This window comes from Syngnathus floridae, chromosome 6 (assembly GCF_059516105.1).
Source record: "Syngnathus floridae isolate MCC-2025c chromosome 6, RoL_Sflo_1.0, whole genome shotgun sequence".
In the NCBI taxonomy this organism is placed as follows: Eukaryota; Metazoa; Chordata; class Actinopteri; order Syngnathiformes; family Syngnathidae; genus Syngnathus; species Syngnathus floridae.
Genome location: NC_142418.1, coordinates 18783354 through 18809654, shown reverse-complemented (window position 1 = coordinate 18809654; position 26301 = coordinate 18783354). Strand labels below are relative to the sequence as shown.

General features: G+C 53.3%; 2 protein-coding genes across 3 annotated transcripts; one reads left to right on the top strand and one right to left on the bottom strand.

Moving 5' to 3' along the window:
• Positions 1-280: 280 nt before the first annotated feature.
• On the top strand, positions 281-26285 carry dld (deltaD). Of its 2 annotated transcripts, XM_088378719.1 has the most exons (16): positions 281-509; positions 12754-14576; positions 20654-20744; positions 23417-23492; positions 23581-23660; positions 23735-23803; positions 23895-23964; positions 24025-24125; positions 24205-24348; positions 24459-24560; positions 24641-24831; positions 24917-25087; positions 25172-25361; positions 25439-25576; positions 25680-25769; positions 25874-26285. In XM_088378719.1, the coding sequence occupies exons 3-16, from the start codon at positions 20709-20711 to the stop codon at positions 25937-25939; spliced, it is 1524 nt and encodes a 507-aa protein (XP_088234845.1). In that variant the 5' UTR covers positions 281-509; positions 12754-14576; positions 20654-20708; the 3' UTR covers positions 25940-26285. The 2 variants fall into 2 exon arrangements, with proteins under 2 accessions (XP_088234845.1, XP_088234844.1); XM_088378718.1 differs by lacking the exons at positions 281-509; positions 12754-14576; positions 20654-20744 and adding an exon at positions 22589-22748.
• On the bottom strand, positions 1744-19177 carry LOC148397151 (receptor-type tyrosine-protein phosphatase zeta-like). The gene is given in 30 exon segments (XM_088378717.1): positions 1744-2348; positions 2505-2640; positions 2724-2866; positions 2936-3157; positions 3160-3297; positions 3411-3484; positions 3555-3642; positions 3722-3868; positions 3933-4068; positions 4149-4312; positions 4381-4509; positions 4669-4803; positions 4981-5051; positions 5133-5229; positions 5543-5563; positions 5724-5809; positions 5874-5959; positions 6036-6174; positions 6792-9609; positions 9733-9773; positions 10741-10867; positions 10933-11120; positions 11966-12116; positions 12181-12338; positions 12444-12513; positions 12985-13080; positions 13158-13309; positions 14216-14395; positions 14465-14527; positions 18769-19177. Coding segments are annotated over 30 exon segments (6342 nt in total). The 5' UTR covers positions 18824-19177; the 3' UTR covers positions 1744-2117.
• Positions 26286-26301: the final 16 nt, after the last annotated feature.

The following is a 26301-nucleotide window of genomic DNA, read 5'->3' as shown; positions in this document are numbered from 1 at the left end:
TTGCCCACTGATCTTTATGTATAATAAATGTGAACATTTGGACATTTTTGTAGCATATTTCCTGTTCAAATCCAAAGGTGAAACGCTTTGTTTTACTGATAAAAAGGCACAGGTTGAGGCAGGGAGTACTTTGCCGCACTGAGGGGGCGCTAGTGTGCCGACGGGTGATTTATATTGCCCCATTTTTTGCCGTAGAGCGAGACGAGATACCGGAAGTCACAAGTAAAACACAAGTTTCTGTTATTTTGCGCTATGTAGCTCAAAGGGAAGGGAAGGGAGGTGAAGGGAAGGGAAGGGAAGGAGGCGTTTGGGGGATTTTAATGGACGAGCCCTCGCTGTATGTCTTGGGAGAAATACAACTGACATGTGACGGAGCCGCTGTCTTAGCATCCGGCCAAAATGAAAGAAAAGCTGCCTAAACTACACGACAATAAGGAGGACTTTTACAACAAAGTAATGGAGCTTTTTGTGGCGAAGGATAGGCGCATGGACTTCACCTACAAATCAAGGTAGGGCCCCGAACTGCGTCCGGGCGCGAGTGCGCATGCGCGTGCCCGCGTACTGTAACTGCTGATGAGATACGAAATAACCAGGAGCCAATTGAATAAGGTACTGTTTTGGGTTGATGATGATCCCGTTAAAAGTGAACTTTCTTCATTTCTCTTTGCTCCACTTGACAAAAGTTTAGCTTGATGCTAATTTGCGCTCAGAAAAGCACAACGGCGTCGTGCCAGCAAAGCGGCGGCGGCGCACGTCGGTCAGGCATCTGGCCGGATTACGTGCCTAATCTGGACAATGTCTCCCCCCCCCCACCGAGATGATTAATCCTCCAACGTGATTAGCAAACGGCCGCGCATCTTGTGGAGATGACAAACATTATGTTGGCGCCGGACAGAAACATGTCGCATAGGATTGGATTGCAAGAGTTGCTTATTTCACGGCAGAAGAAAAGGGGAGAATGTACTTTTTGCTGACGTCATTTTCACACGGATAACATCTGAAATATAGGATTGAGGGGCTACGACTTTTCACAAATATACTTTTACAGCAATAGTTATAATTATTTGGAACATGTCTTTTTGAGAAACCTCCTTTTCTGGTTAATTGTGGGCTTTTTCATCCTAATTTTGACTATTTGCAGAAATGTGTTTTGAAATGACGACTTTTGTAAGCCTTTTTCTGTGCCGCTGTCCAGGCAAATTGATTCGATGCAGGAGACTCGATGTGTGTGTGCGCGTGCGCGTGCGTGCGTGCGTACAAACGCTAGCAAGAGCAAGCATGTAAGAGGAGGATTGAAATCATGTTGCTGCGGCTCAAGTCTCCCTGATCTCTTCCACTTTCTGTCTCCATTTGGCCATCTCCAAATTGCTCCCCCGCCCCCTCTTGTTGCTGGGACGGCCAGTTTGCTGACAATCTATCCGGATTAGAAAATACACTAAGAAGGCATGTTTGTCACGTTTTACGGCCTTTGCAACGTGTTACGTGTCGTTTAATCCACATGGGATTGAGATTGCACATTTGTCAGCAACACGTATGTCAAAGGTGACACGCGGAAATCCATTCCAGCCTTCGTTCTTTGATCGGGATGAAAATGATGAACGCGAGCTCCATCACCAGGCCAAGTTTGGCTTTGGAGGCGTTTTTAAAATAAAGAAAATCATTTTCTTGGAAAATAAGAGAGTAAAGGTCTGTGGGTGAATTCCGCGTGCATGTTTTGTTTGCTTAAAAAAAAAACACGCAGCATGATTTTTGTGATCGTTTAATGGCAAACGAAAGCAGCAGAGCAGAAACAAATAGAAAAGAGATTAGTTAGAATCTTGCGCATTTGTTTGGCCTCAAGTGAAGACGAGAAAGACGGAAGCACTAAATATAAAAATGTGCCATAAATACAATTTGGTCCTTTGGGGTGGAACATGTTTGACATGAGGAGAAAAAGTTGCTACTGCTGCCGTGTTGCTTTTTACATTGTTGCTGCCAATAAATATGTAAAAAGGCCAACGTGTTACTTCGTCTGGTCGCAAAGAGTTTAAAAAAAAAGGCACGTTACAAAAAGACGTCAAAAGTTCTCTTGGCCAGCAGAAAGGCAGAGGTGAACTCGCTCACTATTTGTTTTCTGATCACACGAGAGAGTCGAGGCTGTCTGGCGTGGCGCTTTCGCCCCCTGCTGGCGCGACGGCGCCGTTGCGCTCCCGGCGTGCGGCGCCGCCGCCGCCACCGCCGCTCTTCCATAGCCGGCGCTCTTCTCGGCCTCGGCGGGCCTCGTTGACTTCCTCTTGGTCTTGTTGACGTTCTTCTTGGGACTCGTCCAGCACGCTCAGCAAGGCCTCGTATAAGAATTCCAAGTGCTCCTAACCAGCAAATGGAAAAAATTGCAAACAATTCTTAGCCATTTTCTTTTAAAAAATGTCTTCTTTTTTTTTTTACATGAAAACGAAAAAGTCGTTTTCAAAGTAAAACCTTTATGTTTTTTAAAAAAAGTGAACGCGGCGGCGTTTGTCGCTCACGCGCTTGCAGAAGGTGCCGGGCCTGGCGAGGTTGATCATCCTGGCCGCTCCGAAGACGTCGACGCGCCGTCCGTCACGGAGCTGGCCCATTAGAGACGAGAGCGCGCAGAAAGTCCCGGCGCTGACTCCGCCCGCGCTGCGGCGGCCAAAATGTCAACAGGCTTTACTCGCAAAGGCGGGCGGGCGGGCGGGCGGCCAGCGGCAGGGGAGGCGGCGTACCGGTCAAGGAGCACGACGGGCCCTCCCTCGGTGGGCGTCTCCTCCCGCAGCAGCCGTAGCAGCAGAAAGGTGTCGCTGATGGCACGGTCCGGGTGAGGCCAGCGGGGGGCCCGGTACAGGCGCACCTCGGCCACATAGTCGTCCTGAACGCGCGCGATAACGCCGTTTGACAACTTTCCACACCATTTGAAGAAATTGCGTGGCGTACTCACCTGCGCGGCCCGCACGGCCACGTGCTGAACGAGCAGCGCGTCCTCGTTGGCCAGGCACACCACGTTCTCGCACGTTTGAGTGACGGTCAAGTTCTGGCAGCGGAGCGGCTCCCCTTTGCCGGGCCAGAACACGCACGGCTCCTCCTCCTCCTCCTCTTCACCCTGAGCGCAAACAACAACAATCAGATCTAGTTTTCCTTCGGGTTTAAACGTGTCGAATGTCACGTGACCTGAGCGCGCTCGGGTCCCGGCAGCGACACGATGACGCGCACGTCGTGCTCCCAAATCATCCTCCAGAAGTCCTTGAGGGTGCTTGGCAAAGGATTCTGGGTAATGATGAACTCCTTGCTTCTCCTGTAGCCCTGCCGCCATAATGATCCATTATCGTTGACATAAGCGACGTTGATTGCGCTACGTAACATAAGTTGTACGTTTTTACCTTCAGTTTTCAATTGAGTTAATCGAGCAGCCTTACCGTCACGTAGGACGCGTTGATGTAATCGGACGTGTCGCCGGCGCACGGCGACAAACGCACTCGCGACTTCTCCGCTGCAAGAACATCAATGGGGCGGAGAGGTTGGCGTTTGCATGAGCACGAGGCAAACGGCCGCCGGCTCACCCGGTAGCAGCGAGCCGCTTCGGTTCTTATGCTGGTTGTCGTCGTGAAGAGCGGTCGCGTCGTCGTTTGCCGCTTGGGCGCTCAGCAGCTGCAAAGGCAAAGCTAACGTCAGGCTCGCATGTTAGCAGCGGGGGGGGGGGGGGGGGGGGGTTGAGCCGCGGCGTCACCTCCAGCTGCTGCTCCAGCGGCGTGCCGCCATCACGCAGCGGCGTCAGCAGCCGCCCCACGTAGGCGTGAAGGTCCGAGGCCGCCAGCTCCGTGTCGCCGCACAAAATGGCCTCCGCCAAGGCGTCGTGGATGAACACGTACTGCTCCTGAAGGGGAAGGCAAGCGTGGAGCTCGGAACAAACAAAGAAGCGGGCAAGGCGAGCAGGTGACCTGCGTCTGGACCAGGTAGTTCCTCTGCGTGCGGATGTGTCGGAGGAACCCGTCCACGTCCACGGCGTCCTCGTGCCTCATCTGCCTCAGCATGCTGTCCAGCACCACGTAGGTGCCCGTGCGGCCCACGCCGGCGCTAAACGCAAACGGGAATGAACACGCTCACTTGGTCGGAGGCGCTTGGCGGCGGCGGCGGCGGCGGAGGACGTGAAAAACCTGCAGTGCACCACCACCGGGCCCATGTTTGCCGTCCTGGCCCGAGAAGAGCGGCGGATGAAGCTGAGGAGCGGCGAGGCGTGCTCGGGCACGCCCATGTCGGGCCACTGCGTGTAGTGGTACTGCGTGACCGCTCGCTCCCGGTCCCGCCTCTTCCCGGAAGCCTGTGGGCGGACGTGTCAGGGGGCGGGGCCAAAACCAGAAGGGCAAATCCCGTCTCGGCAGAAGGAACCTTTTTCACATCGGTGAGGCTGAAGGTCCGCCGAGTGTAGTGGGCCAGCTCTCGGACGCTCTTGGGCGCCACCAGCAGGCCGCCGTAGTCCTCGGGCGCGTCGACGGGCCAGTACCGCTCGCACTTCCTCTGAGGACGGACGCCAAACGCAAACACGCATGTTGCTCTCCAGTCAAGTTTGAATGGCCAAGTCTCAAGTTGGAGGCTCAAGGGAGTCAAGTCCTCAGGTCTCGGGTGTGCCTATCAAATGTCTTCCAACAATGGAGGGAGCCGGCCGGCGGCACTCACGCGCCCCTTCTCCAGCAAGTTGGTGATCATCACGATGACGCCGACCTTCTGTTCCCAGATCATGCGCCAGAAGTCGTCCGTACTGGACTTGAGCGGCCCCTGTGCGGCGATGTAGGCGTGGCGCATCTTGAAGCCCTGCCGCACACGGGGAAAAAAAACCAAAAACAAGATTTGGCTCTCCAGCAAAACCTTCACCTGCGTTTGATTGCCTGAGCAATGGCAATGCGGCTCATGACGAATGAGCTAACCGAGCGACTTTTCAACCAAAGGCCGAAAGCGACGAGAAGGCGGCTCGGCGGCTGTCTCACGTACGTCCACAAAGTTAGCGTTGATGTAATCTCGTCCATTGTCGGCCGCCGTGAGCCGCACTCGACTGTGGTCGACTGAAAGGGACGCACGCGCGCGCGCCACTTGGGTTGAGTTTGCCAAGAAGAAGGGCAAAAAAAGCCTGCGCTCCCACTGACAGGCCAGGATGTTGCTGTAGCGGTTCTTGCCGTTGTTGTCGGGATGGCTGGACGTCTCCGAGGTCATGGCCACGTCCGCCGCGCACGCCTGCACCTCCTCCCGCAGAAAAATCAATCCATTCATCCATCCAGTTAGGGTTGTGTCTTTAGGTCACAGGTCAATGTGAGCTGCTGCGCGTTGGGGTTGGCCCATTCCAAATATTGAAAATAAAGGCCGTGATGCAAGCAAAACATGGCTCGGCCAACAAACCAAACAGGCGCGTTTTAAAAATAAATAGATCAATTATTTCAAATTTTAAAAAAAAGCCAGAAGGGACAAACAAGACAGGCGTGTTTAAAATAAATAAATACATTCAAACAAAGAAGCAGGGGTGTGCATTGCAAACGTTCGCCAGGAGGGGACGTCTTACCTCGTAACTCTCTTTGAGCAGCTAGCGGGACAGGAGCAAGACAGAGAAGGCGGGGAGTGGGGTCGGGATTGGGGGGGACGGGCGGGCGCGGCGTTTCCATGACGACACAAAACGGCACTCAATGTTGACATGAGGACGCACACGCAGCAAAGGCCGTTAGCAAGAGAAAGTTGGAAGGCACCTCAAACTTGCGCTGAAATCCGTTTGTTCGGTGAAGCTCGGAGACACGTTGGACAAAGTCTTGGACGGCAAGTGCGGCTTTTTCATCTGGAAGACAAAGTGCAAGTGAACCTGAATCTTTTTCTTTTTTTTGCATCGGCGCCGAGGTTACCCGATGTGAACGCGGTCGCGTCGGCGGCAAGGCGCGGCGGGCAGGCGCTTTCGTCCACGTAGAAATGCGCCGTCTGGAAACACAACCTGCGGCCCAAAGTCGCACATTTTTTTTCCCCGAGAGCTTCATTTGAAAAATAGCGGAAGTTGGGAAGGAGCTCACCTCCAGTAGAGCAGGATGCCGACCAGGACCAGGAGCCCCAGGCCCGTGAGCGTGGAGATGACGGCCAGGGGGACCACCGCCTTCCTCTCGCCCTCTCTGACGGAGCCCACTCGGGATTCGTGGCTGCTGTCGCTCACGTCTGCGCACACGTACCACGCCGTTAGCGCCCGACCGAAGATGACGCTCGATGACGGAGGAAACGCGACTTGGTCCTAAAAGCGTCCCGATCAATCCAAGAAAGAAGCTCCGTCGGAAGAAGTTGGAGTGGGAAGATCAAGTACTCAAGCATGAAACGATGAAGAAGAAGAAGATGATGGAATGGTTTGAAGCTGAGAACATTTCTACGCCACAATTTTGGAGGACAGCATGTGGCCATTGGGAATTTCCTGAACGGCCGCTGAGCAGCTGCTTTCGTACGTTCGTGTTATGGATGATGTCACGTATTTTTTAGGATTCATCTGTGCTTTCTTGTAGCACAGTTTGTATGATTTAATGTCGTTTATTTTCGTCTGTGTAGTCGTACGCAGTTTGTTTTTTGACCCAGGATGTGTTTGTCTCCAATTTCTTCTCATAAATTGTTTGGCTTGCTCTGCAACCTCTCTCTGCTTCTGATGCATGCTGGGAAACGACATGACTGATGGAATGTTGACCAGAGTGGATTTGGAAGACGGCAGTCGTCGCGACGTCGCTCGTCTCGACAACGACCGAGCGGACTCTTTCTCCCGCCGGCGTGAGCGAGCGAGCGAGAGCGGTTACCTGCCACTGGCTCCTCCTCTTTTTCCGACTCGCTCTGGGCTCGCTCAGGAATGCTGAAGTCCGAGGAGCCGTCGCCGTCGAGCGGGTTCTCGGCCTGACCCGAGCCGCTGTCCTCGGGGAAGATAGGCGCGGGGACCGCGATTACGCTCGGCGAGGCGGCGCTCGCTCGCCCGGACCCGGCGGCGCTCCCGCTCTCGCCGTCGAAAAAGAATGCAGAGGAGACGTCGTCCAAATCTCCGTGCGTCTGTCCAGACCCTAAAGTGGCGGAAGGGGGATCCGTGGAACGAGGAAGGGCGCTCTCGCCCGAGGCCGACGGCGGGATGCCGTCCCGCTCCTGATCTACGTCGGACTCGGAGACACCGGGTGCCGTGGGCACGGAAGGCGGCCGTGCCGACGACGCGGGCTCGGTCGTGAGGGCTGCAACGGAAACGGGCGGGGCGCTGTGAGCGGCCGGCAGGAAGGAGGGCGCCGGCGAGGAGGGCGAGAGCAGAACCATTGGGCCACTAGAAGCCGCCCCAGAAAAAGAACTGGCACCCAAAGAACTCATGAGGAGATCCGCACCGAGACCCAAAGTTGAGGTCCCAAGGGGGACGAGCGGCGAGGTGTGGGGCCAGGATACCGAAGGCTCCAGGGAGCAACCGCATATGGTGTCGGAGAAACCGCCATCGCCCATTTCGGGCGGGAAGGAGTCAGGCGTGCTTTCTGTTCCGTACCCCAAGAATTCGACAAACGACGGCATCAGACCCGGAGTGGCGGCCGGAAGAGGAGGGTTGCTCGAGAACAGAACCGACGGCTGCAAAGCGGGGCTGAGGGACAGCGATTCCTCGGACGCCCCCGATTCCGACACCTCGGCGGAGTCACCCGAAGAGAAAGACGCCAAGTCACCGGCAAAAGAGAGAACGGGACGAGAAGCGGGGTCTCGGCGAGGCGGCGGGGCGGTGCCGGCGCGCTGCCCGACGGACGGGGAGACCGTCCCGAATTGCGGCACCTCGGTGTGGTCGGCCCGAGAGAAAGAAGCCGAGTCGTCAGCGGAAAAGGGGGCATGGTGGGAGTTGGGAGAAGCAGGGATTTGGTGAGGCGGCAGGACCGGTGTGGAACAAGGGCTGAGCTCATGCAAGCGGGCGGAGGGGACAGACCAGGGGCTGGCTTGGGGGTCTGCGGCACCATACAGAAGGGAAGAGGGGGACCAAGAGGCGGGGAGGACAGCGAGGCGCTCACCCTTTGACAGCGGCGGCATGGTCGGCAAAAGAACGTCGCTCCGCCAAGACTTTGTGCTTGAAAACTGAGGCATGCTGGGGGTTGTTGACCCTCGCGGATGAGATGCCCCTGGGGACTCACCCTGGACCTGGACCACATCATCATCATCATCACCATTCCCGGTATTTACTGTTTTGGGTGTGGTCTGCCCTTGGCGTGGGTCCATTTGGACGGACGACGTTGTGATGATTTGGTCGCTCAGACGGGTCAGGTTTGTGGCCATGCTCTTGGTCATGCTTGTATTCTTGTTGAGTGGTTTAATCAAGGTTGCCGTTTGGTTCTTTGGCTGTTTGTTTGGAGTCGTGGTATTCATGCTTGTGGTCTTGCGCGTGGTGGTCTCTGTCACCAGCCCGGTCATGCTTGCGGTTTGGTTTGTCGCTGGGGTGGTGTTTGTGCTTTTGTTCAGTGGCCAGGTCATGTTTGCAGTCGGGTCTGAAGACATTTCCGTCGTCATATTCATGCTTGTGGTCTTGGTCTCCGGCCTGGTCATGATTTGGTTTGTTGCCGGGGTCGCGCTTGCGGTCTTGTTCAGTGGCCAGGTCATGTTTGTGGTCTTGTTTTCAGTCGGGTCTAAAGACATTTCCGTCGTCCTATTCATGCTTGCGGTCTTGTTCAGTGGCCAGGTCATGTTTGTGGTCTTGTTTTCAGTCGGGTCTAAAGACATTTCCGTCGTCATATTCATGCTTGTGGTTTTGTTTGTGGTCGTGGTCGCTGGCCTGGTCATGGTTTGGTTTGTTGCTGGGGTCGCGCTTGCGGTCTTGTTCAGTGGCCAGGTCGTGTTTGCTGTCTTGTTTTCAGTCGGGTCTAAAGACATTTCCGTCGTCATATTCAGGCTTGTGGTCTTGTTTGTGGGCTTGGTCTTGGTTACGGTTTGCTTTGTTGCCGGGGTGGTGTTTGTGGTCTCGTTCACGTCCGTGTTCTTCAGCGGCCAGGTCATGTTTGAAGACGTTGCTGTCGTCGCATTCACGCTTGCGGTCTCGGTCGCGGTCACGTTTGTTGCCGGCCTCTCGGTGTTTTTTGTCTTTGTCGTCATTGGCATTGTCTCGGTCGTGTTTTTATTGGTCTTGTCCGCGTTTGAATACGGAGTCATTCCGCCCGTCGTGTTGACGGCGGTGGACTTGATCGTGGTCACGTTCACGTGGCCCGTGGTTGTCTTCTCCGTTGCAGTCAGCACTGTGGTCCTGTTCATCCAGTTCAAGGTCTTTTTGGCGGGGGTGCTCATTGGATCGGTTGATGTCACGGGGGTCCCGTTTGAGGGAACACCTTCACCCCCATTCGGTGCTGTCGAATTTGGGCCCGCTTTGCTGTTTTCAGAGAACTTTGGCCTGACCCCGCCCTGACCGTCTCTTGTGTTTGCGTACTGAGGAGTGGTAAATGAGGACCCGGCGGAGCCTCCCGGTGGCTGACTGGAGCTTGAGTCTGTCTTGGTGGCCGCCACGGCAGGTCGGCCGGGTTCTCCCAAAGTCGGGGTCGCAGGCGCTTTGGTGGTGATCCAAACCTGATTGTAATCTTCCGTTTGCGCAGGTCCATTTAGCCATGGATCCGGTGGCTCGTTCTCCCCCTAGTGGTAAGAAAGATAAGGAACATTTGACATCAAATTCAATTGCGCTAATTTACCACCAAAAAGGCATTTGAATCACTTGAAGAAATACAACAAACAGACAAAAGAGGTAAACATTTTTACCTCATAATCAAATCTGTGTGAATCTGGGATCAGAGCATCACCTGTAAGAAGAGCACACATTGGGGCAAAATCAGATGAAAGAAGGCTTTTGCTCATTTTTGGCCAAGCACAAGTGAGGCGGGAAAGGCAGACTGCCGACAACATTTTGGCCAAGGAAGGGAGAGGCTCGGCGGCGGCGGCAGCAAAAGTTGCTTTTGGGCAACCGGATCACACAAAAAGAGAGACTCAAGCGCAATGGTCTGGAAATCGTTTCAACTCTGATGCCAGGTGGGAAATGGCGAAGGAAAGTGGCGACGTGACATTTCCATGCTCAAAGTCGATGCTCAGCTCATGCAAGCGAGGGAGAGCAAAGCGAAGCGCATTTGCAGCAAACGCTTTTCTGCTTGCTTGCTTGCTAGCTTGCTCGCTCGCTTGCTTGCTTGCTTGCTTGCTTGCTTCCTCCCGGGCAGGTGGGCCGGCCGCTTTCATGTTTCGACTCCGCCCGTCCGCCACCACGGAAAAAACCCCAAAAACCTTTCCTGCAAATGCGGCCGTGGCACACGGTGGGAGGGAAGGGGCCCGCATCACTTCTTACCTGGCGCGTCAAACTGCTTTCAGAAGCCTGAAGTGACCTTTTAGCAATTTAGCTGCGTGTGTGTGTGTGTCTGTGTGTGGTGGGGGGGGGGGGCGATGACATACATGTCATGCCTCTACAACAGTGATTCTGGTGGAGCCACAGCTTGAAGGTCCACAAAATAATTTGCAGTTAATGGTTAGTTGGCATTGATAATGATTGAAACGCACACACGCACACACACGCACACACACATCAACACATCTTCAACATGTCATACGACAACGTATTCAGTTCCACTCTTCTGTTTATTTGGTGTCAAGGTTGCAAGGGGCTCGCTTACTACAACAAATGAAAAACGAAACAAGCTTGGTGGCACAACAAGTTCAACTGCTAAGTCAAGGAGACGGACGGGACTCCATTGGAGATTTGCTGGCCGTTTGTGCGGCGCTTACCCGGGCCATCCGCGGGCAGGGTGAAGGTCAGCGGGTCGCTGAGGCGTCCGGACAGGCCGTTGGCGCACAGCGCCACCACCTGGAGCTCGTAGCTGCGATTGGCCAGCAGCTCGTCCAGGATGGCCCCCTGGTGGCCAGAAAAAGTCGTTGACTTTGCCGGCCTTCCAAAGTTGCCCACGACGAGAGACTCACCACATCCTGGTCTCCGTCGGTCAGATACTCCGAGGGCGCGGCGTCCTCGCCGTCCTCGGCCATCTTGTAGCTGACCGAGTACCTCTCGATGGCGGAGTCGTAGACGGCCCGCGGCCGCTCCCACGTCACCAGCAGACTGCTCAGGTTGTAGGCGGCCACCTCAACGTTCTCCGGCTCCGAGCTGCACACTGACGGAAATGTCGCAGTTGACCCAAACTTTTTTGCCGAGGAGGCTGCAAATTCTTCCTCGAGTACGTTTCATGGACGATACTCTTGCCAATGTGAAATTGGGAATGGCCAAGTGTTTCCAGCTTCAACCGCTAGAGGGCAGAGTGAGTCCACACAATCTATCGATATCTTTTTTTACGTCCAAAAAAATATCACCGTATGTCACATTTGACTGCTTTTAAAAACAACCTAGCTATCATTCACAAAGGTGAAAGGACAAATATCTATTTCCAAATGTCAAACGACACACTGAAGTTGTCCGGCTGGTTGTATTGATGGACAGACTGGGCCAGCGCCGCCGCCGCCGCCACCACGAATGACACGAGCGTTAGTGTGTCAGGGCGATCCATTTGCTTCATTACAAATTATCGAGCAGAACCAGCAGGAAATGTCAATGTTTCCTCACGCCTTTATTTGGGTCAGCGAGTGTCTATTTGGGTCATGGTAGATTCGGTTTTGCTTATCATCTATGTGGCTTCCTAGATGTTCTGCTTTGGTCCGCAGAGGTGCTGTTGGGGTCACGAGAGGCTATATTGGGGTCTCCGCAGTTTGGCGAGCTTTGCTTTGGCTAGTAGAGGTTCTGCTCATCTTCATAGTGGTTCTGCTTTGACAATAGAAGTCATGAAGGTTCTGTTCAGCCAATAATGGGTTTCTTAAAGAGGTTCTGTTAAAGTGACCAAGGCTTGATTCGGGTCAATGAGATCCACATTGACATGTGAAAGTCCAGTCTTAGTTTTTGTCAATTGCGTTTGGTTTGGCGGCGGCTCGTACAAGTGCTACTCGGGTCGCGTAGTCTGTCGGGTACCTGGCGTGAGGAGCTCCTCGGTGCCGGTGTAGGAGGAGAAGACCTGACCCATGAAATTGCGCTGCTGGTCCCGGAAATTGTTCTGCAGGTAGTCCATCAGCATCACGTAACCCGCCTGCTGCATGGTCATCACCTCACAGAAGGTCTCCAGCTGGACCGCCACAACACGTGAGCGAGCCGGTCGTCGGCTAGCGAGCCGCGTGGTCGCCTCTCACCTGCCGGGCCGAGATGGAGACGGTGTTCTTGAAGACGATCCACTCCACCGTTTCGCTGCAAGGCGGCGTGGTCAGCGAGCCGTTGTAGATGAAGTACTTGTCCGTGGAGTTGGGCAGGAGCGCCCGCGGCGCGAAGGGCGCCACCTGGGCGCTTTTACCTGCACAAGCACATTTGGATCCAGTTCTAGCACGGATTTGGAAAGAAAGCCAGCCAGCCAGCCAGCCAGCCAGCCAGCCAGCCAACCAGCCAGCGTATCTGGTACCGTATCTGCTGACGCTGTCGACGGCGTCGATGACGGGGGCAAAGTTGGCGTTGTCCTCCTCTGAGATGGCCTGCCAACAAACGAGGGAAAATGTTAGCTTCCGTGCTAATGAGTTAGCATCCATTCGTTTCTCCGCGCAGGTTCCAGAAAAGCTGAAGCCTTTTTAGCTCCTAGATGTTCTATTTGCTGTGGGCCGTAGTGTTCTGTTTTGGCTCTGGTTCTGCTTTAGCTTGGGTTCATCGAGGTTCTTTTTTGAAGTGGTAGAGTTTGCGAAACAAAACCATTCTTTTTGTTTGTTTGCTTGTTTCAGGCTGCTTCTTGTGTGGCAACCGGTCGCAGCACGCCAAGGCGGCCCAGTTGACGCGCTGATCAACAACACGCGGGCAACAAAAAACAAGCTGCTCCAAAGCAGATGTTGATGCTTGTGAGTCACGAGCACAAAAAGGCCGCAAGCAAGTATTGACGTGTCAGGTGAAGAGAAGGCGCCACTTTCTTTGGCAGCTTCTTGCACACACACACACCTCCCTCCCTCCCCACCTACCTCAAAGAGCACCGCCAGAGCTGTGAGGCGTCCTCCAGACTTGACGCTTTGCTGGAACGAGTCAAAGCGCTGCGGCTCAAAACAGTAAATCTGCATCTGGGAGGAAACAAAGCAAAAACGAGAGCCACTCCCTCGGTGCCCACGACGGCGTCCTCGCGCTTCCCCGGCCTCACCTCCAGGGGGAACTTGACGCCATCCAGGCTGTGCTCGGAGCCCTCCGAGGAGGCGTTGCAGCGCCCCCAGTGGAAGGTGATGCGCCCCGCCTTGAACTTTGAAGCCAGGCCGCCGCCGCTGACGTGGAAGTCGCCGTCCACGTCCAGCGCCACTGAACACAACACGCCGCTTTAGACGCCAACGGGCTCAGACATCTTCCGAGAGCGCCATTTGGCTTGTTAGCGGCTGCTGAGGCGGGCCCAGAAGCTTCTTTGCTTGAAGGGGAAAGTACTCTTCAGGTACCTTTGAGCCTTTTTTTTTTATCATCTTTAGATAAATAAATCAATCAATCAAGTAAATACATAAATAAAGAGCCAAACTTGGTTTGAATAATGTCATCATCATAGATCGGACTATGTTTTTGGGGTCCTCGCTTAGGCGGGGCCAAATCCTCTCCAGTGACGACATTCGCCCCCTTTTGACCAGACTGTGCAAACATTGACTCAAGGTGAAGCTAATTGTGTTGCGTTGACGGCTTTCTTTGTCCTGAGCCCAAAGATGCAAACGTTGGCGTTTCTCTCTTTTCAAAAAGACCAAAAGGTGCCGTGTCGTTCAAGAGCAGACGGGCGGGATGGGACCAGACGGCTCTTTACTCCACTTTTGCTCGACAATCGGCGTTATCGCCTTTCACGCCACTTGAAGAGAAACCATCCACAAAAGCCGCTCAGTCCGCTCAATGGACCCGAAATGGGATCCTCAAACAAAAGCGAAACGTGAGCCCAGCGGCAAGGAAGGAAGCTTCTTGTAACGTTGTCTTTTACATGCCCGCAACATGAAAGGATTCAAACAATCTTTATCGCTAACGACATCGCGCCGCCTGCGCCAGCAAGCAGAACAACAATTGGCAAAGGTTTCAAGCGGTGCCGACAAACACCGGCTGCTCAATGGACAAGACTTGAAGGCTTCGCTAAGCCAAAATAAGATAAGCCAAGGCCAAAGTCACATTTGCCGGCATTTTGCCACCCCCATTTGGGTCCGCGAGCCTACAGCAGGCCAGCGGCGGGCGGCCAGCGCTTACCGGTCTTGCCGTCGTTCTTGACGGTGGTGCGCCGGCCCGTCAAGTTCTCCCAGCCGTCCAAGCGCAGGTGCTGGTACCGCAGCTCCACCCGGGCCAGGTTCTCCTCCACGTCGATGGGCGACTGCTTGGCGTTGCTGCACGACGGAAACTTCTTGGCCCAGTTGTTCTGGTTCAGCGTTCCTACAAGGCCAGTGGGGGAATCATTTCCAAACATTGTGCCAAGCCACTTTTCTAATCTGCCTTTCTTACCAGCGTACGACCAGTCCATGTCCTCGGTGAACTTGCGCTGGTTCCTGTACGTGTAGGCTCCCACTGCAAGACACAAACGACCACGTTGAAAGAAAAGCCCTTTGTTCAAGCGGTGAGTGCAGTTCTTCTCCAACTTCTTCTCCAAAATTGAGCTCTTCCGTCTTCGTCTATCTTCTTCCCAAGTACTCTTTGACACAATAGTTTGTTTACTTTTGCCATCTCTGCTGCTTCAACGAGCAATGGGCCGCGGCACTCGCCCCGTGGTGAAGGTGCTCTCGATGGTACTTGTAAAAGACGAGAGCGCTCGCGCTCTTTTGGTGTTTGTACACAAAGTTGACCCGAGAGAGCGGTGCTGACGCAACGGGCCGCTTTTATTTGATGATGATTGCGAGCGGCTGTCCCGCCGAAGCCCTCGCTCGGCTCCAACTTGTCTGCTGCCGGCTGGAAAATGTTTAGAAAGAGGAGCAACGCTTCCACGAAGAGGCTAATTGTTAGCCTGTGAAGTTTTTTTCCCCTTCTTTTTTCTTTTCTGTTTTTTTTCTTCTCCTGTGTGTTTCCTAGCCTATTAGCACGTTGCGCTTGCTCTTTTTTTTCTTCTCCTGTGTGTTTCCGAGTCTATTAGCATGTTGCACTTGCTTACACACTTTCTAATTGTACATTTGACGTTTGGTTTGACTATCAGTCTGATCCGGGAGCGACCACTGTACTTTTGCCCGTGATGTCGTTGGGTTTAGGATTGGGGCTGGGGGTGCGAGCGGGGATGTGGCCTAATCCTCTTATTCAGCGAGCGCCGGCGGGGGGGCGGCGGCGGCACTCACATAGTCAATTTCACAGGGCCAGACTCCCGTGGAATCCATTGGACTCTTTCACAAAACAAAAAACGCCCCCCCCCCCCTTTAAAGAAAGTGGATTTAGACCCCCGGCAACTCCAGCGCTCATGTCGTGTAAAAACACGACCCTGGCACAGCAGAAAGAAGCGTGACCGCATTGGACATAGTGAAGCCCGTCCGTCCGTCCGTCCGTCCAACGGAAGCGGCAACAAGTCACGAGTGAGCGCATCAAACGGCGCGCAGCGCCGAGTCGACGCTCAGCGTCCAATCGCTGCTCCTTTCCCGCCTCGGGCGGACGTGCATCTGTGATCAATACTCAACTCGTAAATGGTTGCGCTGGAATGGTTTCCAACATCTGCCGGAGCCAAAACAAAACAGTCAAAGCGGTGCTAGCTCGTGATTCACCGCCTCAACTCGAGAGCGAGGACGGCAAATCAAAGTCGGGCCCGCACACGGCGCCGCCGCTGCTGCCGCCGCCGCCGGGCCTCCGGATGCACGGGCCTGGAAATAGTGCGCCGGCCAGCGTGAAAGCTGGCAGCCATCCGTCAGACGCCCTGGGCTCTTCTCTATAAATGGACATGAAGAGCACCGCTGCGCCCGCCCGCCCTAAAAGGAGGCCCGGGGAACATTTCGCCAGGAATGTCTTCTCCACTCAGGACAAACAAAACAAAAAGAAGGAAGCCACTCTGTGAGGATGGATGGAAACAAGGCAAGACAGGATGGAAGGAAGGAAGGAAGGAAACGATACTTGGATGGATGAAAGAAAGGATGGAGCGGAGGGCAAAAAGAAAAAAAGGATGGCCAGATGGATGAAAGAGAAGGATGGAAAGAAAGTGGGACAGGACAGAAGAATGAAAGGAAGCACGGCCGATCGAAACTGCTGTCAATCAAAGGCCACCACAGCAAAGTTTGTCTCGAGAGGAACCCGCAGGGAACCGCTGCCATCATCTTCGTTTGCCCCCCCCACCTCGGACTATTTTAAGGCGCCACCTAATTGGATGGCGCAGATGAGGGACGATGTGGCGCTTTGTCCTTCTTCCACCTTGACACACTTGCCCCCGTCCCCCCCCTGTCCCCTCCCTCCCTCGTTAACGGAGCTCTGCGTTTAGCTAGCCGCTCATTTGCCGCTTGGAGCGACCGTTTGGAGCAGCTAGCAGCAATCAGCGCAAAACACGACGACGAATGAAGCAAATTAATCGACACCGGCACGCTCGATGGGCAACCTCTGCGTGTCTGCGGTTTACTGCCCCCGTGTGGCCGAGGCGTGCGCAGCAGGAGGAGCGACACAATGCCCATGAAAAAAGTGGCTCAAGCTGTTGAAAATGTTTATATTCAAGGAAATGATGTCATCACCATCGATCCGTCACGACAGCTTTCGCGCTATTATGGGATGCGCCGCTAGACGCGCACAGCCCCCGAAAGAAAGCCCCCGCTGTTGTGGGGGCCGCCCCCCTCCCTCATCAATTACAGCAACTCGCGGGGATTTGGAGGGCGAAGGTGGCCGAGCGCCAGGAGGACACCGGCAAAGACGAGATGCCGCTTGGCCGACCCAAACGCTCTCAGCGGCTCTCATCGCTCACACGGGAGACAAATGAGGATTAAAAACATGAAGGGGGTGGGGGGGGTTGAATGTGCGAGGCGGGATAAATGTGGGACAACGCCACGATGGAAGGAGAAAACCAAGGCGGCGTGAAAAGGAGGAAAGAAAACGAGAGTTTAAGAGCAGCCGGCAGAAAAGGGCACAAAAGTTGCCGTTCACAAACATTCGTCTGAGACAATGAGACAAATGCCACAAGCACTTCCTCCAGTCTTTCAATCGGAAATGGAACGCTGCCACAACTCGGAGGGAAAAAAAAAATCAAATCTGCAGCATTTGATGGGTTTCACTTCATAGCTATGGGAATAGAGCGGTCAAATTTGTTCAACTAGGAGCAAACAGTCAGAGCATAAAGTGCTAGTTAGAAAGAAAAAAAAATAGTTGGCCAATGAAAAGGTTGCGCGTTGAGGCCTTTGAGCCCGGCCAGCCAGCCAGCCGGCCAGTCGGCCATCTCCGCCTCCTCCCAGCACTCGAGTTTTGTGACGGCGTCTTTGGGACAAATGATGGTGCCGTCATGCTTAAATGCTGAAATGCCTCCCGCGTCACCCCGTCTTTTCTCAGAGACACCCCCCCCCTCCTCCTCTGTCTGCTACTTGTCCTAAAGAAATCTCCACTGTGACAACATCATCGGGCCCAAAGGACGCCGGGACGGACGGACGGACGGACGGACGGCGGGCGGGCGGGATGACACCACAGACAGCGGGACGGGTGGCAGAACGCAAATGGCCCATGGGACAGACGGATGATGAGACGATGGGACAGACGCCGGGAAGGCCAACGGAAGAAGCAGCGAGACGAACCATTGGATAGACAGGGAGGACGCCGGGAGACAGATTGACAATTTCTTCAGCAAAAAAAAAAAACTCCAGAATGAATGGCTCAATATTTAAGACAATTCAAAAAGCATTAGCAAAGAGAAAAGACGGATTGACAATTTGAGCAAAAGCATTAGCAAAGAATGTAAACTTTGCCGACGGCAAAATGATTAAACCCGCTATTGTCTCGCTTGGCCTGAATGGGAAACAAGTCCAGACAACCGACGACGATCCCTTTGAAAACACCAGCACCTCATCTCCACTTCTGTACGCTACTTTGTTCTCTCGCAATGACGCGCACGCTGCCCCCTAGTGGCCGGCTGACCAAAGAAAGTGAGAAAGTGGCGATACCGCATGTCGCCGACAATCGGGTTCGTTCAATCGTGCCGGCCAAAATCATGATCGGGATTCAAATTCAACGCAGTACGTTTCACTCCGGTTGATTAGGATTTTTTTTTTTTTTTGGGTGGGGCAATAATGACCGATTTTGTCACCGTTTTTTGGGGGGACCAAGTAGGTGCACTCTACAAAAGAGTAAAAGGAACAAGTCAGTGGTGGGGAAGACAGCCAGCGTGTGGGAAGGAAGGAGAGAAGGAAGGAAGGAAGGAGGGGAACCAAATGTGCCAAAGAACCTCCAAAAGCAAAGTCGCTGCTGGCGCGCCAACAAAAGCCTTCTTCACACGGCTTTGCCAAGTTCTCGCCTAATCTCGCTCGCTCCAAAAGGAGGCGGCCGAGCGCGGCGGCGCCGGCGGCGGCGGCGGCTGAGAGCCCGAGCGCCTCCGACATCGGCAACGCCTTCGACGGCTCGCGAGATTCAGGGCGTGCGCGTTCCGCCCGCCGAGGCGGAGGAAAGTACGCTGATAACAGCCTCGCAGCAAGAAGCGCAAAATTGCACATACAAGGCTCGAGAAAGTGGAGATTTTAAGTGCAAGCTTACAAGCGAGAACAACTTGGAACGCAGCCACGATTACTGGCTGAAGTGAAATGTTAACTTGGAGCGAGCGCAGTGTGGCTGCTTTTCAAATCCAGTTGAGTGTAGGTTCAAGTGCGACACATGCTGACCTTGTTGGAGCGTCAAGAAGATGTGCAGCGCGACCTGCAGCCTGCAGGCGTCCATGTCTGCCTGCCTGCCTGCCCGCCGGGGGGACGTCGGGGGGACCGGGAGCACTTGAGGACTCGAACTTGGCGGCAAAGCGGAGCGGAGCGGAGCGACCTTTACAGCGCGTCCATGACGCTCGGATCCTCCGAGCTTTCGCTGCGCGCCCACTTGCGATGCGTCTTCTCTTTTCTTCTCTTCTCTTTTCTTTCTTTCTGTCTGCTTCTCCTCCGAGGACACGAGCCGTCTGCTTGCTCTCTCCGCTCGTTCTGTCAACGAGTCCGGGACGCGAGTGCGTGCACCGCCCCCCTGCGCGCACACGACGACACGCACCTCGCACCAGCTTCTCTTTTTTTTTTTTTTTGCTCTTTTTTTTCCCTCCCCCGTTTCAGGATGTTTCGATTCAACATTCGGCACGCACAATTAGAAATGTGATTTGTGAAAGCAGGCGACCAAACACAAAGCGACTGATGGATGGGTCCATGAGGCAATATGCGGGTGGCGGGCGGGCGGGCGGATGGATGGATGGATGGATGGATGGGCGGAGGACACAAAGAACAGCTGGAGGGGAAAACTTAACGAGTTGACATGAAGGCAACGTACATATTTCACAATGCACATATTATTATGGGATGGAATGTGAGTGCCGCCTGTCAATCAAGTGAAAATCATCCACATTAAAAGTGCATGTAGACAAACAGGGAAACCCAACAGATTTGTGTGTGACCTTTGAACCCCCCCTTTGTGCCTTTCACTTCACCCCGAAATGAGCCTAAAAGGACAGCAGTGACCCAGGAGTCACAATTCACTCAACTCCCCCTGTGTGTGCGTGTCTTTCTGAATGTATCCATGATATATTCATTTATGTTCTTACTTGGGTCCTTTTGATGTATTTTGGGTGTATTTCATGATTATTTGTGCATTCTTGCAAACTTTTGATGTCGCAACATATTGCTGTACGTATTGATGTGTACGATTATTGAATGTGTTCATATATTTCAATTGGTTTGATGTATTTATTTGTGGCTGTATATGTTGTCGGGTGGGGCGCCAAAAGTGTTTTCCAACTTTTTCTCTTTGAGTGTGCAAAGATTTTCCAAGTTTAAACCAACGAATATATTTGCATAATTTACGATGGATTATCTGTAATTTATGCAAAAACTGCTTTCCACTTGTTAGCATCAATGTTCACAAGGGGGGTGCTGGGGATCGGTGGGGGGGGGGCAGATAAACTTTGTGCCCCCCTCTCAAAAAGAAGAAAAAAAGAAGAACCGATTTGAGCAGACGTGGATGTCATCAGCTTTTATTTTTGAGAAACGCAAAGTTCTTTTCTCCTCAAGCTCCGCCCGCTCCATCACGCATGAGCGGCGCTGCGGTTACCACGGCGACGTCTCCAAACCCTCTTGACACTTGATGTACTTCTAGTATTCAGCAACAAATTTAAAAAAATATATATATTTTTTAATTATCAATTTGTATTGCACAGTTGCAAAAAGTCAAACTATTTCTTAATTGTTACTGTTAGCTTCATCGCTAACGCACAGGCCCTTTTTGATTAGTGAAAAGATTTTTCGAATGTGTTGCATATTTCATCAACTCATCACCATCACCTCACCACTGCTAAGCTAGTGTGCTAATGTTAGTCTGAATTTTAGCATAGATGCAGATCATGAATGTGCAACACACTCACAGGTAACCGCTTCTGCTAAGATAGCTAATGTTCCATCCACTGTTTTTTGTGTACACTTTGTCAAGTGTGGCTCATGTTACTTCCAAAAGTGACGAGGCGTCCGTCCCTAACACTAAACGGACACATTTTGACTTTGGTTTGCTTTTTCTGGTTTCTGGTAGTGACACACTAGCCCGGCTGGCCTCCATCTTTGAAAGGAACAGGCGTCGCCCGCAGATGAAGTTACATGGGAAGTGGCGGCACACATTCAAGGTGACAAAACCTCAAATCAGATGAGAACATCTGCTTTTTATTGTTGTGTGTGTGTGTGAGTGAGTTGTTGTAGAGTGTATAATCATGCCACCCCCACATCAATACATGGATTGAGGTAACGAGGTCACACAGAAGAGCCCGCGGTGGGTGTCATTAAAGACCTCCCCCGCTAATCCTCCACACCCGCTACACTTGCGCTATGATAGTCAGAGGTCAGATAACGCTCATCACACATTTCATCGCACCATCAGCCGGGGACTTAGCGGTGTCATCGGCTACGTTGACATGGAGAAATTTCCTTAATCCCATCTGATTTTGGATTGTTTTCAATCCCAATATTCCGAATGGGTTGTGGGCACGAAGCCTCTTTATTCCAATCGGGCATCCGAATGAACGTGTCCATCCAGCGATTCATCACGACCGATACTCGATTCATTGTTTCTCCCGACCTCGGCTAGCCACCGTCCTGTTGTCGAGCGAGTTGTTGATTTTCGTTGATGGGAACCGCTTTGAAGCAGGACGGGGGTCAGGGGGGGCGGTTGTTGTCCGCCCGTCGGCCCGCCCGCTTCTTTGTGGCCCGTCGAACTGTGGAGAAGACTGAGCGTCGCTAACGGCGACTCTCAGCATTCCGGGAGACTTGGAGGACGCTTCAAATTCTTTGAGGGCTCGCCAAGCACAAGTGCTTCCATTGCTACAATATGAGCCGCATTAACCGCAGCGCGCACGCACGCACGCACACACACGCTTGCACGTACGACTATCCTCACCAGAAAAGTAAAGTTGGGGAATAATAAATAAATAATGTTTTTCTAAATAATACCAGTTTACAACATTTTTCCAATTAAAAAAAAAACAAAAACGTATTCATCTATGACTGCTTTTTGGCAATTTTGTTCAACATTTGGTCAATTTATTGTCATACAATTAAAATAGTGGGGGAAATCAACAGTTTGTAAATGATAGGCATAAACAAAACGATTAACATCAAATACTAATGTATCATGAAAATGAAATGATGTGTTTTTAGAAATAGATTGAAAGGATCATTGAATTCAAATGAAATGAATAAAATAAAAAAGGAACTTACTTACTTGAACTTATTTGTGCATGATGTGCCCCCTGTGTTCCAGATGAAACACGCCCCGACCCGACCCGACCCGAGCCTGTTGTCGTGTTTCCCGGCAACATTTTGGGCTTTTTTTTCCCCTTGCCATTCTGCTTTTATTCCGACACACTGAAGCAACGTTTTTGCTCAAAAGCACTTTTTTTTCTTTTTTTTTTCTTCCCCCTGCAAGACTTTTAATGGCCGACTTTGAGATTCTCCCATTTGCATTGGCCACTGTAATCTCTCACCCGCCTCCCAAAAGCCAAAGACAAAAAGTGTGAATGCATAATTCATAAAGTCCAGCCGAACTTGGAAGTGTGGCGTCGCTTCAAAGTTGCCCCCAAGGCTCTTTGGGGTCTTTTCAGTGCACAGCGCAAGCTAGAGATTGGACACCCGCCCGCGTTTGAGTGTGCGTGGGTTGTATGTGTGTGTGCGGGGGGGGGGTCTCTCTCCCTCCCTCCCCATCCAGTGCAGTTCCTCCGCCTGCACACACGCACACACACACAGACCAATGGTGTCTTTTGTGACTACAAGAGCTAAATAGAAGTCGTCAGGTTCTTTCTTTCTTTCTTTACGACACATTTGACACCACGCAACAGATGGTGACTAATTATCATATTTTTAATTTATATAGTTTTAATATATTTTTTATTTTGTATTCCTATTAGATGTAACGTTATTTTAAATGTTTTGACTTGTTAGTGCATAAATTAAACTAAAAATAAAAACATGCTTTTCGTCGGTGTTTGGTGACGTCATATTGATGCGCCGCGCCGTCAAGAGTCCTTGGCTGCTGCTTTGCTGGGCCTGCTGGAGGTGAAGCAACTTTCCTTTGACTTGAGGCCTCGCACGCCGACAAAATGCACACTTGGACGCAGTTATATCGAGCTCTTGCCACGGTAGGAAGTCCACTTGGTTACCGGAACAACCGCACTCGAGACGGTTTTTACTTTTTGTTTTTTTTCTCCTACGCCCGGGTTAGCTAACTCGTCGGTCGGCTAGTCTCACCAGCCTCCACGCATTTGAGCTGTTTTGACACTTTGACAAACAAAATAGTCACACGAATGTGCCTTGATATTGCTTTCGGCTGTCTTGGCCATGCGCAGACACCATTAAACTGGTCAATGCTTTTCCAGCACGTTTACGAGCGCGTGTGTGTAACTCTTGTCCATTGCAACTCGTTGCGATGTCTTTTATTGCTCTACGCGAAATGATCCGTTTGTGTCAATGCTCCGGGAGGAGTCATAAATGTGAACTGACACGCCAACAATCAGTGCAAAGGCCTCTTGAGCGAGCTTAGTTTAAGGTTGCCCAATTTGCTGTGATGTAACGTTGCAGGCTGCTTGGAGCAAATCTGGATTTAAAGGCTGTTATTTTAAGTATGGACTTTTCGGGAATGTCAATACAACGGGAAAAGACAGAATGGAACCTAATAAGGAACCTTTTGCCAAGCAAGACATTTTCTTCCTTCTTGCAGTGTGGCAAGCCTTGGAGCGCTGAGTCATGACTTGTTTTTATGTTGTTGTTGTTTTTTCTTTGGTGCGTGTGCGTTGCTCTCACCACCCAGCGAAGTCACCAGCTTCCGTGCAAGCTCCACGGAGCGGCCGTGTTGTCAGTCCGAACGTACAGCGACAACGCAGCCAGTAAGATAACGCCGTCACCCTGCGCAAAGTCGAGCGAGCACATGGCGCAGCAGTTCTACATTTTGCAATGTTGTCTCGACTCATTCAGTCGATGCAGACGTCACAGTGGTGGGTTCCGGTCCGGGCGGCTACGTCGCCGCCATCAAAGCGGCGCAGCTCGGCTTCAAGGTACATTTGCTCAAAACTTCACTTGGCGTGAAGGTCTTTGAAAAGTCACAATGCTGATGTTTGTGTCCGGACAGACAGTTTGTGTGGAGAAGAACGCCACGCTGGGCGGCACCTGCTTGAATGTGGGCTGCATCCCCTCCAAAGTAAGACGCCCGCCGTTGCAGCATGCACAGGCGGCAGGCAATGCGCTCGTCTAACGTGTGCGTGCGTGTGTGTCTGTGTGTGTGCGCGCAGGCTCTTCTGAACAACTCGTACTTGTATCACCTGGCTCACGGCAAAGACTTTGAGAGCAGGGGCATCGAAAGTAAGATGCGCCGAGCGCAAGCCCAAAAGCCGTCTGCTCACGTGCTCCGTTCTTTTCCAGTTTCCGGCCTCTCTCTGAACCTGGAGAAGATGATGGCGCAGAAAAGCGGGGCGGTCAAAGCGCTCACCGGGGGCATCGCGCACCTCTTCAAACAGAACAAAGTCAGAGCTCCTTTTCTCAGCCCCGCCCGCCCGCCCCACCTCCAATTTGTTTTGCTGACGCGGCCTCCTCCCTCATCAGGTGACCCACGTCAACGGCTTCGGCAAGGTGACGGGAAAGAACCAGGTGACGGCCGTGACGGCCGACGGCGGCCAGCAAGTCATCAACACCAAGAACATCCTCATCGCCACCGGCTCAGAGGTCACGCCCTTCCCGGGAATTCAGGTGCGCCGCTGCGGTCCGGAGAAGATCCGGGACGACCCGGCGGGATGTACTTCGCCACGTAAAGGAAGGCCGGAGTCCCATAAAGCCTGCTCTGTTTTTTGCTCGGGCAGATCGATGAGGAGACGGTGGTGTCGTCGACGGGCGCGCTGTCCCTGAAGAAAGTTCCGGAGGAGCTGATCGTGATCGGGGCCGGCGTCATCGGAGTGGAGCTGGTGGGTGGCGGCGGCGCCGCGCAGCTTCCCGCCGGCCGGCGTGACGTCGCTGAACGGGCGTCCTCCTCTTCTCGCCGCAGGGCTCCGTGTGGCAGCGCCTGGGAGCTAAGGTGACGGCGGTGGAGTTCCTGGGCCACGTGGGCGGCATGGGCATCGACATGGAGATCTCCAAGAACTTCCAGCGCATCCTGCAGAAGCAGGGACTCAAGTTCAAGCTGGGCACTAAGGTCCTGGGCGCCACCCGGAGGCCGGATGGAAAAATGGATGTGGCGTAAGTAGCGCGAGCCGTGGCCGTTGCAGGGCCACCGGGATGAAGAGCGAAAATGTCATTGACGAACGGCGCGCTGCCTTTTCAGCGTGGAGGCGGCAGCCGGCGGCAAAAACGAGACGCTGACGTGCGACGTGCTGTTGGTGTGCATCGGCCGGCGGCCCTTCACGCAGGACCTGGGCCTGGAAGCCGCGGGCATCCAGCTGGACAACCGCGGCCGCATCCCCGTCAACGGCCGCTTCCAGACCAGCGTGCCCAGGTGCGTCGGACCAGCCCGAGACGCATCCAAAGTTCCAGTTGCGCATTTGAAGCGGCGGCGAGCTAACGGCGTTTGCGCCGGCAGCATCTACGCCATCGGCGACGTGGTGGCGGGGCCCATGTTGGCGCACAAGGCGGAAGACGAGGGCATCATCTGCGTGGAGGGCATGGCGGGCGGCGCCGTGCACATCGACTACAACTGCGTGCCCTCGGTCATCTACACGCACCCTGAGGTGGCCTGGGTGGGCAAGACGGAGGAGCAGGTCAAGGAAGAGGTCGGCCCCGCCCCCCCTGCTCTGCCGTCCCAGCGTTGTCCAATTTCCAAACGGCGGCTGTCTTTGTCTTGCTTCAGAACGTCCCCTACAAAGTGGGCAAGTTCCCGTTCGCCGCCAACAGCCGCGCCAAAACCAACGCCGACACGGACGGCCTGGTCAAGATCCTCAGCCACAAAGAGACGGACAGGATGCTGGGCGCTCACATCCTGGGAACCGTAAGAGGCTTCACGCTGGCTTCACGCTGGCTTCACGCTGGCTTCACGCCGCTCGCGGCCGCTTTGGTTCGCGTCTAACGCTGTCGCCGCTTGTGGCCCGTAGGGGGCGGGAGAGATGATCAACGAGGCGGCCCTCGCCATGGAGTACGGCGCGTCGTGCGAGGACGTGGCCAGAGTCTGCCACGCCCACCCGGTACGTCACTTGTCAATCGAGATGCAAAAGCCGCCCGCCAGCGAGGTGCTCGGAAAAATGAAAGCCTTATTTTGGGGGGGCGGGGCTTCCTCTTTCTGGCGCAGACGGTGTCTGAGGCGTTCCGAGAAGCCAACCTGGCCGCTTCCTTCGGCAAGGCCATCAACTTCTGATCGTCAACGTCTGGGTCCGGCGCGCCAACAGGAAGTTGTGTCCCGCATCCAAATTGCTACTCCTCAAGACCTGATGGCACATTTACATATTCAATAGCACTATTATGAGAGGGCCAACATCTGTTTTTTTTTGTTTTTGTTTTTTTTGGTCATTATTTACAGTTGCAGGTTAAAAGTTGACTTTGTAATTACGGCGGCATGCAGAAATCTCCGTCACAGTCGGAACGAACGAATCTAAATTGGCATAGCGGCACTTATTTATTTCTACTTCCTGTATGCCGGCGCTCCTCTGGCTTTTAGGACATTTATTCCAATTACAAAAAATAAATCCTTCATTTGTGCTCAACATCCTTGGCTGATGG

Bases quoted from the DNA above. Each gene is read 5' to 3' on its own strand.
- dld (XM_088378718.1), top strand. From the start codon at position 22,710: ATGCACACTTGGACGCAGTTATATCGAGCTCTTGCCACG. The intron at 22,749-23,416 runs GTAGGAAGTCCA...CTCACCACCCAG, and splicing joins TATATCGAGCTCTTGCCACG to CGAAGTCACCAGCTTCCGTG. The intron at 24,126-24,204 runs GTCAGAGCTCCT...CTCCCTCATCAG, and splicing joins ACCTCTTCAAACAGAACAAA to GTGACCCACGTCAACGGCTT.